A 14,511-nucleotide genomic window follows, 5' to 3' on the forward strand; every position below is an offset into this window, starting at 1 on the left:
GTGACGGTAAGCGCGATGGGTTGCGGGTTCGATTTTCACTCACGAGGGTTGAGTTCCGCCAATGAACACGGAGTGACTCCAGAATTCGGCGGAAAGTGGAAAACGGAGTGTCTTAACACGTTCCCTTTGCTTACCCAGCTGAAGCTTATTTATTTATTTTAAACATGTAGTCTCTGGGAACATAACTGTTATATAGTTATGTATTGTTATTATAACACGTTATAGCACCTGTTTCTAATTGATCAAATCACTTACATACTTGATGTATAATATACGGTATAAAAGTAAGAATAGTTAGTACTTAGTTAACAGTTTTTTTTCTAAATCTCAATATTTATATCTTATGTAAAGGTACACTAAAAAAATAATTTGTTTACATTTTCTGGAAATAGAGTGAACTTACTAATTCGATTTTTATTAAGTCAATTTAATTTTAGTTCGAATTTATTACGTTAACAAGTTTTATTCATAAAATGCGTTTATTCAAAAATCGTAAACCTGTACCCTACAAAGTGGTCCGACATTAACAAACCACTCACTACAGGAATGCGGAATGAACTCCGAGTACGAATTAAGAGCCAATAGCCTAGCTTAGTGGTGTCTAAATTACGGCTTGCTGGTCAATTTGAATGATTTTGCAATTAATTGGAAATTCAATTTGCCTAAAATCTATTACATTTACATTTCCTTATGAAAAAAGTTACATTTATTATCGGTTTTCGTCTTTCAAAGGCGAAAGTATTTGAGTATATGATACATTTAAAGTAGTTATACATTTATAGTAGTTATTTAAAGTAAGTATTTGTGTGTAGGATTTTAAAAGAAAAATAGAGGGCTTAAATTATATAATGAAATGAAGTTTAATTTTTATCATATTTTAACTGAACAATATTATATAAAATAAAACAACAGAATATAGCACATAGGTAAAATTTTCTAAGTACTTTAAAAGGCATAACTTAGGTTAGTATTGCAACTTATTTGCAAGTATATTATAATGTACTTTTAATGATAATATGTAGATTGGGTTACATTGCATAAACCTGCTACTATGCTCAACGAGTCCATAGATTAAGATTAATATGGAAAATATATAACGCACATGAATAAATCTTTTAATAAAAATATTTTAATTGTACATAATAAGCACTATGTTGGTTTTATGTAAATTCTTTGTGTGCTTAGTACTGTAATTATTAGCAGGTTATTATAATTGTTAAGACTAACGCTACAGTACTCCGCTCCCCACTTTCCGCCAAAAATGTATTACAATTAAAAAAAATTCGCTGTTGCTTCTTTCAAATTTCACATAAAAAATTGGACGCTCAAGCCTTGGTTCACCAAAGGAGTTATTTTTAAAACATTCATCAGCCTTCCAAAATCCACTGCTGGACATAGGACTCTCCTAATGCTCATCATTCCGTCCGGTCCTAATTTTTAAATACCAATGTTACAAATACGATGGGAGGACTCATATATGAACTGGTTGATTAATAGGCGTGCAAAATCGAGCGTGAAGTTTCAGTGTTAGTAAAATTTTCGGTATTAAATGTACACCTTGTCGAATGTAGAGGAATGTCTGAATTTGACTAAAAATATAAATATATGCATATATACTAGGCGTATATCACTAATACTTATGACATATTAATATATGTGAATACATTTCAAAAATAAATATTTCGGAAATACCATTTAGAGTTTAACAAATTTCTGTCAAATTAGTGGGTATGGTGATAGGTTCAATCATTAGGTATTCATATACATAATTTTTTTCTAAAATAAGTGGTTTACTCAATCAGGCTATACAAAAGGCGGCTCGTATTGAAATTGGAAGTGATAGTAAATTGCATCACTGTCGGCCAAGAAAAGAAAAATGCCCCATACAATCGACTTGACTAAATACGTCACTAAAATAAAATATGCTGTATTACGCAAGACTGTACTCGTGTATTAAACGAAACATGCATAGCAAGGAATTTCAAAATATATACAAAGTAATACAAAATTCAATATAATAAGTAAAATGACACCTGCATAAAAGGCAGTATTTCAATACATTTCTTAGGTGTTTGTTTTATTGTGTATCTAGTCTGGCCTACAGTTTAAACTCTATTGAAATAATGGAAAGGGTTAATGTGCTTAATATTCCGTTTATTTGGAAATTTCTAATATTTCTAATGCAAGATATAAGGAGACGGTAAGATTTTGTCCTTTTCAATAATTTAATGTATTTTTTTAAATAATTTTGTAGAAAATATAAGAAATTGATATACCTATATTCTATTTATTATTAATTACTTTAAGGCAATGAGAGATCTGTAAATTTCAAATTACAAGGCTTCCAGTAATTTTCTCAATATTGTTTTAAAATAGAGCCTGTAGCAAGATAAACTTTTAGGCCGAGGGCTCGGTCTTTAATTATTCGTTGGAGAGGAAAACAGGCATATAATTATAGAAAAATGAATAATGTTTCATAAAGTTAAAGGGAAATTCTTATAAAATTAACTTGAAGTGCATAGGAAATAATGTCATATATTTTTTAATATTTAGTACAATATTTATAGATTTTATGTTAAACGACAACCTTGTTACTGTAAGCGCGACGATTGTAGGTTCGATTAAAACTAGACAAAGCACGATGTTGAGTTCCGCCACTCAACACGCAGTGCCTCGAAAATTCGGCGGAGATTGGAGAAGTGTCTTACTACTAGGTTTCCTCTGTCTACCTTCATATACGCGGCATACAGCAAGAGGCTAAACAAGATATTTAACTGATAGAGATTATTTTAATGGTATAGGTAATTTAATACTTAAGCTATGGAATCATAAGAATTGTACGCGGCGACTTTATCTTGATATATAACCTAGCGTAGGTGTCATAATAGCATTGGAGTAAGGTTTGGTGTTAGGCTAGTAATGTAAGGACAAAGCATGTGCCTCTTTTAACTACGTACATACGGATGTAACAAGATATAAATATATGATGCTATATAGAACGTCTTAGCGCATAGGAAAACTGGCTGACGGAAAAGGTTGAGGGTTTATTCCCCTTTTCATAAAAGTGATATTATATAGAGAGTCGAAATTAGACGGAAAGTGGAAAATCACTATTCTATTTTAATTATATTCTTAACCCTAAGAACCTTCTTCCAGCTTAACAGTCACGCCCTTATCTCAGTGCCAAGTCCTTCACACCTAATTAAGATTTGAGGTAGTTTGATCGATTGATTCTTTAAGTATAAAAAACAAGCACAACAAAACAACAGCAAAAATTATAATAGTATTAGTAGAGCTTGAAGCTGAAAAAAATATATATAAAATTTTGAACTAAAGTAGAATATAGATATAGATATGATGTAGATATAATTCGACAATCCTAGAATTGTAGCGAGAGCTATTTGAACCGCATTCAAGGCAGACTGGTGAAGGCAGGAAGAATGCAAACATTATGTATTTATTGTTACTACGAGTATACCGGCCTTGTAACGCCTTGCTCGGTTAGAATTCTATATAAGCCTACCATTGTTTAGTGGTAAATTAAATATTTAATATAATACCTAAGGATTAATTAAAGTACGCAAGCAGAATAAGTAGAGGGAACCTGGGAACCTAATGTTAAGACAACGATAGCAATTCAAACATGAAGAAAACTGCAATTGATAAAAATTTGAGTGATTTTATTTAATATACTGGAATATGTCCATCTAATAGTTAACCACCATTCGATGTCACTTCTGTGTGATTTTACCGCAAGCGAGAAAGGCGTGCAAAGATAAACAAATAATTAAAGTTATGTTTTTTTAAAAAATATATAAAATTTGATCTTTAATAAAAAGCATAAATTGAAAGTCCTTTTTGTCAACAAAATACTTCAAGCTTGTCTAAATTGCGGCTCTGGTCATGAATATTAAAACTTGAGCTGGAGAAAAATGAAGTTACCGAGCCTGTTTGACAGTCTCTTATTTTTAAAAGCGTAAATTATTTTAGATGCATCTTTTTTAAATGTATTACATTTAATTATTGCAATGCGTTTCTATAGAACTAAAATATTTCGCAGTTTTTTTACGTGAAATTTTGAGATTAAAAATCTAGATTTGTTTTTAAAAATATAAGTAATTTATATAATATATACTGTTGGTGATTCGCGCCTGTCAGAAGTGGGTAAGTAACGCCATCGGTGCGGCTTAGTTATCTCTCTTTGGTATTCTAATGACGAAAACGATGGATTTTAGTGATACGTCATACGACAAAAGAGGGGTTTATGCAAAAAACTTAATTTTTGAGTCTCCGGGCGGAGCTGAGCCTTCTTTTTTAATATTAGTTCTTTAGTCGTCCATTAAACGCAACGCCTATTCAGTTGGTAGCTCGCATATTTCTTAGTATAAAATTTCTTAATCATTTTGAGCCAATTAATTTTAAATCAGCATCATTGCATGACGGTTGATCGACTTGTTCTAAAGTTCAGGTTTATATAGAAAGTGACTCTACTTGTTAAACAAGTACTTAAGACGTAGTACTTAACTCTCGCAACGCTATTATTAGACAAAGGACCCGCATTAAACATAACTATTGCGTAATTTAAACATGATGGTGAGTTGATGAAAAGATATTTGCCATTATACGCGGGTCTTTCATAATTTTTGTCTTCTATAATTTATTTTTGTCAATTTTTCTACGGTTCGTTAATATTTTCATTTTCTGGCTCTGGTTGCAAAGAGCGAGGCATAGCGCAGCGTTAAGTTTCGCCACTAAACAAGCAATGCCACAAGAATTCAGAAGAAAGTGAGAAACTGAAGTGTTCAGGTTCCTTCTGCCTATCCTGCTATATATGGCAAATGTCAATATTTTTGAAAGCCCCCAATTTTTATATGAATAAGAAATAGTTCCACGTGTCTTCACAGGTGGGAATGCGTATATGAATAAACCATTCGAAGAAATCCGTGAAGCGCAAACGTTACTCCTGTCCTATTGACACAGTTACAATGACATTACTCCTACATATTAAATCATTATTTTTATGTAGGACGAAACATGTGTGTATTGAAACAACCAACACAATTTAATTATTTTTGACATTTTACATAGTTCATATATAATATTTGGATAGGAAGAATAATAATTTTGAACTTTTAAGTGTTTATATTAATTTATTGTAGATTAATTACATAATAAGATATGTTTTAGTTAATTAACATGACCATATCCTTAAATACACATATTCGCGCTTTGTGTGTGACAACATTTGTCACAGCGTTAACAATCATTTTAATAAGTTATGTAATAAAAAGAACTAGTGTTTAATTGATATTATTATAGCCGTTTTACCATACAATACTCGTAGTACGTATTAATAACTTTTTTCTATTTACAAAATAAATGAAAAAAAAAGAGTCGTAATATTCATATGTAAAAAAATATGAAATTAATTCTTTGGTAAATAATACTCTACAAGTCAAGATTACAAAGAAAACGACCTAAATATGTTCCAGCTCTTCATAAATCATATACGTCACTTGTTTATATAAAGTATCATATTAAATATCGTATAGTAGGTACTCGTATGTCATCCAACACCTAAGGTTGAACAAACAAATGCCTTTAACCCATAGTTGCCATCTCCAGCCGCAAGGTCACTATATCTTTGTCATCTCAAATATTGTTTATCTTTTCATGAAAATAAGTTGTATATTGCAACGTTATCTTATCATTTAGGTTGATGAAGTCAGAGAGACATTTTTGATTGATTATATTAAATTTACAATCTTGGATAATATAAAACAAGATATTATAAAGAAAATTGTTAGTAAAAATAGGAAGTAGTATTTTCCAATATACCTAGCTTGTTGGAAAATACTACTGCTACGAGCTTTTTCTGAAATTCAAGCTTAACTTAGCTAGAGCTTTTTTCTAGCTGCCAAATTTCATAATTCTACGTTAATTCTACGTCGTTTTTTCCGAAAATCATGAGGCTATAGATCTAAATATATATTTTAAATATTAACTAGTTATCTCTAAGCGTTCCTTAGATAAAGGCTCATGACGGACTGACACGATCGGACAACAAAGTGATCTTATAAAGGTTCTTTTATTCCTTAAAAGATGCAGAACCCTAAATATGTCTTTATCAAGACCAATAAACTAAAGTTACTACTCCTTATGATAATTTATGAAAGATATTTTGTTATTGCAAAAATTATTCTCGTTTAGACATTTTAAAGAATACTTGCGGGATTCCTTTCAGTACGACGCTCCTTTATCCTTCTCAAGAAAAAACTTGCAAGGAATTTTTTGATAAATGCTTATTGCGAACAATGTTGTGGAAGAGGGTTCCCGGTGACATGAAAAATAAAGGATAAAGTTCACGTTGTTTAAACAAACGATGTGATGTAGTGAATATTTCGTAAGTGTTGTCATGTTATATGGAATACTTTACGGTTATTTGTAAACAGCCGGTTGAATTCTCGATTGTTTTGCAAGTATGTACGTATTGAACTTGCGTAAGACACGCATTTATAATAATAATAAATCTTTATTTCGGCATTGTTTTTCATGTAATTAAGATGAATGGTTATTTTTTTGTTTTCATTTTGAAACATTTTCAATGGGATAATTAATAAAATAAATTAAAATCGTCATTATTGTTTTTTACCCTATGTTTTTTACACTGTTTATGACAATATAATCATGAAAGTAAAAAAAAAACAGTTCTAATGTTACTTTTGCAGATTATTTCGTAGATTCGTGGATACCAAATACGGAAAAAAATAGCTTTTACTCTAAATAATAAAAATTATATTCCAATTATAAAAACATATTTATACAATTAGATATATTGCTACAACAAATATAGATGGAATTGAAAGTTCCTCAATTACAATTTTCTCTCTAAATAATAAAAAAAATCTGATATTTCATTAAAATGGATCACTTTTGAAACAACTTCAACAACACTACCGGTTTGACCACTAACTAGCAAAATCCATTGATGAACATTTAATACCGTTAGAACTTGCGGGTCTCACGTCGAGGCAGTTGGACTTGGAAGTACTCGCTGGTCTTTATAGTAATATGCGTAAACGCCGTATTGAATTCGAATGTGCATAAGTGCGAGTGCGTAGGGTCAGAGGCCCACTTTTTACAATTTATTGAGCACATCTAACTTGGCACTTAAAATGTTATTGTAATGCGGTCATGGAATTCGAATCTATGCTAACAACGTGAAAGGATTACACGTCGAGGATGGATTTAAATTGAATACTAAAACTTTGAGCTGTTGCCAGTGTAAACATTTATATAGATAGAGATAAAAAATCCCAAAATATAGAATTGCTCGGAGAATTTAGAGAAAATATTGTAACGTTTTTACAACAATACAAAGTATTATAATTGTATTTCCTAATAAATATAAATAAATTCGTATATAAATCGATAACGTAGTAAATCTGTCTACTAGATTCATTTTATCTAACCCGGTAGTACAAGACGAGGAAAAAAAAATATGACGATCTTCTTTTTTATTAATATACCAATAAGATTGATAAGATAGAGGCAATGATTTTGTTTCATATTCAACTGAGTAAGGCACTTCTATAAACCAACCACAGCAGGGCGCCACAGCCCACGACCGATAAATAGCTCTATTAGATATTTAAAAGAAACAAAATCGAAAATGAAATTCATAGATGATTTGTATATTACCAGCATTCATATTAAGTAAGCAATTACTTAAGAAGAAGAAGCTGAAGATCGAGCTCAGTGGCGTGCCATTGGAGAGGCCTATGTCCAGCAGTGGACGAGGACAGGCTGATGATAATGATGATGATGAAGCAATTACTTATACTTAATATTTTAAAACATATATATTATACACATGCCAGTAAAATAAAGTTCTGGTTTTGAAAGAAATTAAGAAAGGATGGAATGCAAGCTGAAGCTGATGCAAGAATGTGAATGATAATATATTAAAACAAGTGAATACAGTGGTAGGTTTGGGAAGTATGTTCAGTAGAGACGGAAGATACGAGATTGATGGAGAAAGGCGTATTGCTGCCGCGAAAGAATCTTTCTGGCGAAAAATAACCATATATACACATACAGCTGTGACAATATCAAATACCTTTGCCATGTCTTATATTTACTTTAAAGGTATGGTCGTTATTGATTTTGAACAAATTTAAACTGTACTTATTGATTGTAGTTGTTTAAGGACATCGACGTACCCACTTAATTATGTAGGTAGGTATATATTGCTTTACAAAATGTTAAAAATAAAAAATGACCATGAATCCGTTAATCCACCCATCCTCGCTTTGACCTCGTGGCCTTTGCACAATTGGTATCTAATCGCTACAGCTGCTCTCACGGCAATTTATATATATAAAAGTTTATTTTTAGTAACAACTATATACAAATGGGTAAATAAAAGATTTTTTTACAATTATTATTTTACGGAAATTAGTGGATGTTAAAGTACTTAGGTAATATAATATTGTAAGTCTGTGTAATTTTATAAAAACGTTTAACGAAAATTTTATAAAAAAATGTTTTACATAGAGAACACAGTGTAAAATCTCTCTCTAAAAGTATAAACAAGACTTAGCTTAGACTATTACAACGGTATTATTATCAGTCTGTAAATAAATGAATAATAAAATATTTCGAATAGTTTGCTTGACATACCTGTGTACAAAAGATAATGTAATATCTTATGGAAAATGTGTTTTAAAGTATATATTTGGTACATATTTTGTGCACGATTCACAGTTTTTGCAATCAGCAACGACCTGTTAAATCCAATTGCTGGGGTCGAAGATCAATGAGGCTTATTATAGGGGCGGCAGCGCTACCGCTTTCGTTCTGTACATTCGACTTATCTTATATACTCAGATTTTTACTTTATAGACTTAATATTTTATTGGTTTTCTATAGATTTTTACAGGAAATAAATAGGAAATGCAACTTTAATTCTACCCTTTATTTTTTTATTTTTCAGTAAAAAGATTTTATTTTGTAATTATTGAAAAAAATTTTACTATTTAAAAGCAAAGAATTTCCGTTATATTTTTTTTAAATAAATTTGAAACGTCAATCTGTTTCGGTGGCCCCTATCAAGTAGTTATTTTACTTGAACTATAATCAGCTATATGTATAATGAGAACTGTTACCCAACATTGCAAAACAGATAGTGCGGAATAGTCGGTGCCTATGCAACCAGTTACAATTATTTTGCACTTAAAATAGTGACGTGATGTAACTATAATTGTATGGTTTTTCTAGAACACTTCCTCATTAGGATTAACGGACGCGTTCTGTGATGCTATGGTTATATGGTGATATGTACTATATTAAAAAAAAATAAAAGAAAAACGAGATTAATTGTAATGCTATTAATGATGATTTTTTAAATATAACACATTTATAGTTTTGCCTATATATGAAACGGACCTAAACAATATTATGTATTTTTCAAAAATATTCATATAATTGCAATATATTAGTAAATTTATTAATAATACTAATGCATTATATAATATAGCATTATTAGTTTCTCCAATGAACATAAAAAGTAATAATATTGACTCAGCAAAAACTGCAAGTAAACCGCAGTGAAAGTTGTTTTCCTTATTTATGCACTGTCACCGTCTTACTTCCATTTATCATATAAAAACTACTCAATATAATTATTAAAGTAATAATTAATGTAAGCATTTTAGTTAAGTGTTATGTTATTTATACAATTGTAAAAATGTAGTTAAAATCAATTTAATTTATCGTCATCATATATATTTATATTAAATACCTATATATATATCTTCCGTAGACAACAACTCTACGTGTTTTAGCTTGACTGTCAAAGAGTCTAACCACAAACAGGATAGAGAGAGATATATTATTGATATTAAATATATAATTTATTTGATTCCCACCGATGGCGTTGGATTCCGCCACTCAAGACGCCTTAGAATGCCTTAAGAATTTGACGGAAATAATACCTCACGAATGTCGAATTCATCGATCGTGATAGGTAATGGAGTGCCTTAACACTAGGTTCCCACGTTCCTTCTGCCTTCCCCCTCAAACTAAAAACATAATAAAACATATAGAGTATATAAAGAAAAGCTTTATATAACGCAGAGTAATTTGTCGTCGACATTCGCATCGCGAGGGACTTGTTATACTTTCTAGCTTCAAAAGGAACGTGCCGTCGTCTCGCCGCGACAGCTTTCATGTACAAATTGTAGTTGCAGACGCGAGACATTCATCTCAAATTATTAGATTATTAAGACGTTATGTTTTATTCAACACCGTCTTATATTCTAATAATATTTAGCAGTGAATAAGATATATCTATCTAAACACCTATTATTGTTAAAGTACTAGACCCTTTAATTAAGCAATATTTTTGGGCAATTTCTTTTAAGAACAATTTAGACTTTTTACTGGACTAAATTTTATCCTTACAGTTCTGGAAAATGTTTATATGGAAAGTCAGTACGATTATTATCATTCGTATGCCTTATTACTTGAAAAAAAATGCGGCGTTGAATGCCGTCACTCAACCAGGCAATGCCTGCAGAATTTAGGGGAAAATGGGGAATGCAAGTTCCATCTGCATATGCTATGTGCAAGATACAATGTGAAGTTTAAAAATACAGTAATAAATCAATATTTCAATTGAACTTCTAACACGGTTCTTCGAAACAACGTTTAGAAAAGCGCTAAGATAACAGAACTTCTGTTGCCTGCTCTTTCATATCGATCGCACTATTGAAACATATCTTATGAAGAAAACATGAAAAGGCGCTTTAAGTTGTTTCACACTAAAATAAAATAAATACTATACATTTTACATAAAATTTCTTAAATGTTTTATATAGGCTTGGCAATGCTTATAAAAAAACAATGGCAAGAGCTTATAATATACCTCTCTACTATTAAAGGTATTGCTTTTTTAATTTACTAACATATTATTTAAAATACATAATGGATATATATTTTGTATCCGTTTTGGCTGAACCTATTTTGATTTTATCAATTTCTATACAATTTTACCAAATTATTTTACGTGATAATTTTGAGGGACAAAAACTCTTGTATATATTTTTATATTTTACCCTTAGACTAATGACGTGTTGACATTTCAGTAATTAATAGAATTATCCCATGGAGATAACTCAAGATGCTTCTTGAGTTACGAACTTTGCCACCGATAATTAAAATTAACTTTCTCGTCTTTTGTTTTTCTTATAATATGTGAAGTTGTATGGGAGAAAATTACGTTCTGTTAAATCTATGTGTGATGAAATATTTTTAAACGGCTTATAATTTTTTAAAAATCTATGATTAACGCCTGCAAAAAAATACTCTTTAAAATATAGGAAATTGAATATGTTATGTTACAAATTTCTTATAAAATCAGTCAGTTGCAAACGTGAGATATAAATATTAAATATTACTATTAAAATCTGTTCCCAAAGAAAGTTTGAGCCACTAGATAAGAGAACCATAATAATTTAATAGACGCTTGTTGAATTAACGAAATTAGCACAAAGGTGCTGAATATCTCTTGAGAACCATTGTAATAAAATGCATAAGGTGTTTATCTATCTTGGAAAGCACATTGAAATGTATAATTTAACTGGGTATTATTTATAATTCTCCCAATTTCTCTGTCTATACCCTAAAATATGACTATTTCATGTGAAAAAAAAAAATAGAAAAAAATAATAATTCTTAGCTTCTTTACTGCAAGATAAACTATGAGTAATATGATTTGAAGTTGCTCTTCCTTTTCAGTAGAGCTTAATCTGTCTGACACATGTCAGTGCATAGAGTGCCATCGTACAGATGTCCATCTCGTTACAAATGGTACATATAAGCGGTCCTTAATTCAATGACGGGAACTAATATATCACTGTATACATTAAATTAAATCAGCTTTACGTTGTATCTCATACAGCTAGGTAGGAGGCAAAGGGAACCTAGTGTCCGCTAAGACAATCCGTTTCCCATTTTCCGCCGAATTTTTGGACTTTTTGGAATTTTGAGACTTTTTGCCTCGACACCAGAGCAAAGAAAATGGAAATATTAAATATCTCGAGTTCCTCAAACCCTTCGCATATACGGTCACATTTTGTGCCCCGCCAGAACAGGCCTCAATAGGTATAATAGTTGAAGTCATTTATAACCAAACGAAATAGCTTTTACAACTCTTACACAACACCTTCCATAATACTTTAAGAATTCAATAAGATTTGGTAACTGGAATGTCGTAATCAAAACAGGTGCTGTACACCGTTCTCAGAATCAAAAGCTCTCTCTAGAGAGGTCTCGTTCGTTCAGTACTTAAATTCAACCTTAATTAGGAAGGTGTTTACATTGCTTTAAAAAATTAAGAAAACTATTCAATAATTTTAAAATTATCAAGAATTTAATCAAAATATGTATATATTTTTCTTTCCACTTCTTCGCTCTGGTAAAGGCCCTCGAGGCAAAGCGCGGCATTGATTTCTGCCTCCAGAATTCGGCAGAAAGTGGGTAACGGAGTGTCATAACACTAAGTTTCCTCTGCCTACCCTACTGTGTGTGGGAAAAAATATATTAATTTTATTTTTCTTAAAAATATGAATTTAATGTATGTAACAAGTACTTTTTCTATGGACACAATTAGTAAAAGCCACAGTAGTCTATAATACAAGTGGCATAGAATGTGTTCGTTAAATATCTTGGTTTGCTCGTTTTGTGTGGTCATTACGCCGCTCGAGAGACGGAGTTCTGGGAACTTTCCGACTGAATGTGGTTAGTTCAATGATTCTTTTAAAGATTTATTATGCAATTCTAGAAATGCTTTCCAAGAAAAAAGCGTAGTGTTTATTTTCTAATTTATATGCTTATAGTTTTGTGACTTTAAAACTTTTATTTGGATTTGATCTTATCTTGATAAGCACACAATTTTTCTTATTTTATTGTAAATAATTACATAAATATTTTACTATACTTTTATTTTTACCTATAAAAACACTAATATATACATTACATTCATATATATTAATAATATGTTACATGTCATGTAGGCCAGGAGTACCATGGCCGCAGAGGTCGTTGACCGTCCCTCCCCCTTCGTCCCCCACAAGACCCTTTCCACATTTCTCTTCTCTTCAATGCAACCGTTTAAGTAGAACAGCTAGATGATACAACTCGTTTCGCCGCTTTTTTGTACACGAGAAAATCTCACAAACATTTCTACTAAAGAACTACTTTTGTATAAGCCATTTTTTTTTCTAAAATCTAGTTTATTACTTTTTAATAAAAAATTATAAAAGTTTCAAAAATATATATAGCGTTTTAAAAAAGTATTTTTCTTTCCTAAGTGTAGAAAAAAAAATCGATGACTTATTAATGAGTAGTCTAGGTAAGTTATGGAATAATGTTTTTAGCTAACTATTTTAATTTACAAATTCAATTTTTTAAAGTAAATGCAGTAATTAAATATTTATTTAAATTTACCAATTAAATCATAATATAGAGGCCAATCGTGGTGCAGGGTCACAAACATGCAAATGTAAACTCGACTGGTTGGGGGTTCCATTCTCGTTCGCGAAAATAAAATATTTAACATGTTTATTTTTTCACATTTTCAACACTCAATAACTCCAGAATTCAGTGGAAAGTGGAGAACGAAGTGTTTTAACACTAGATTCCCAGGCTCCTCTGCCTACCTTTCTATGTGCGATATACAGCGTGAACATTACATTGATACAAAACATATTATTATTAATACATAAAATAGCAACACATAAAAAATATAGAAATAAATAGAAATGTAGAAATATTATTTTATCGAAATAGGAAATAGAAGTCTAACCGTACAGCATACGAGTATATGCCGGAATCAATGATTAAACCGCCTCTAAGCGTATATAATTACTTGAAAACTAGACGTTAAGCTCAGTTACTTGCATAATTGAGGCAGTAATTTATTCCACTTTATATATGCGTTACTTAAATATTAATTAATTAATATTACTTAAATTTAATGATTCAATTTTAACGTTGACCTACCATTTAGGTGGTTGTGGTAATTAATGTTACATATCTATATGTTTTCGAAACAACATATTATTAGGAAACATAAATTATTTTTTCATTTAAAATTGTAATACAGATAAGTAATGCTTTTAAGGGCAAAAGAAAAGAAAAAAGATAAAAATAAATATGTTACTAAAAATATAACTTTAGAACGAAATTTCACAAAAACGGAATAAATACAAATTTAACAAATTTAAAAAACTGAAAACAAAAAAATTTAGGAGTATTATTGTATATTGTTTAAACTTATAATAAATGACCAAAGCTACACTGTACCTTCCACCATACACTTTCACAAGTGACCTATCACGAGTTTTGGTTACTTTGCAAAGCCTAAAATGACCGTCGATTTGTTTCAATGCAGCTTAAAATACAAAATTATGAATATTTTATAATATATATATATATTATTCTATATAA

The 14,511-nt window shown here is 30.4% G+C and overlaps 1 protein-coding gene across 9 annotated transcripts in view; it reads left to right on the top strand.

Annotated features, from left to right (window-relative positions):
• LOC146527612 (plasma membrane ascorbate-dependent reductase CYBRD1-like) overlaps positions 1–14,511 on the top strand; it is a 48,033-nt gene that overhangs the window by 25,875 nt on the left and 7,647 nt on the right. The window contains exon 1 of one of the 9 annotated variants that reach the window (XM_085205432.1): positions 2,046–2,200. The exons of the other annotated variants lie outside the window; for them this stretch is intronic. Within the exon in view, the coding sequence (XP_085061558.1) occupies positions 2,124–2,200 (77 nt within the window). The 5' untranslated portion in view covers positions 2,046–2,123. Of the gene's footprint in view, positions 1–2,045; positions 2,201–14,511 lie in introns of those variants that run through there. 9 annotated transcript variants of the gene reach the window in all.

This window comes from Heliconius melpomene, chromosome 20, assembly GCF_056956725.1.
Source record: "Heliconius melpomene rosina isolate 202511_hmr_F chromosome 20, ASM5695672v1, whole genome shotgun sequence".
NCBI classification, from domain to species: Eukaryota; Metazoa; Arthropoda; class Insecta; order Lepidoptera; family Nymphalidae; genus Heliconius; species Heliconius melpomene.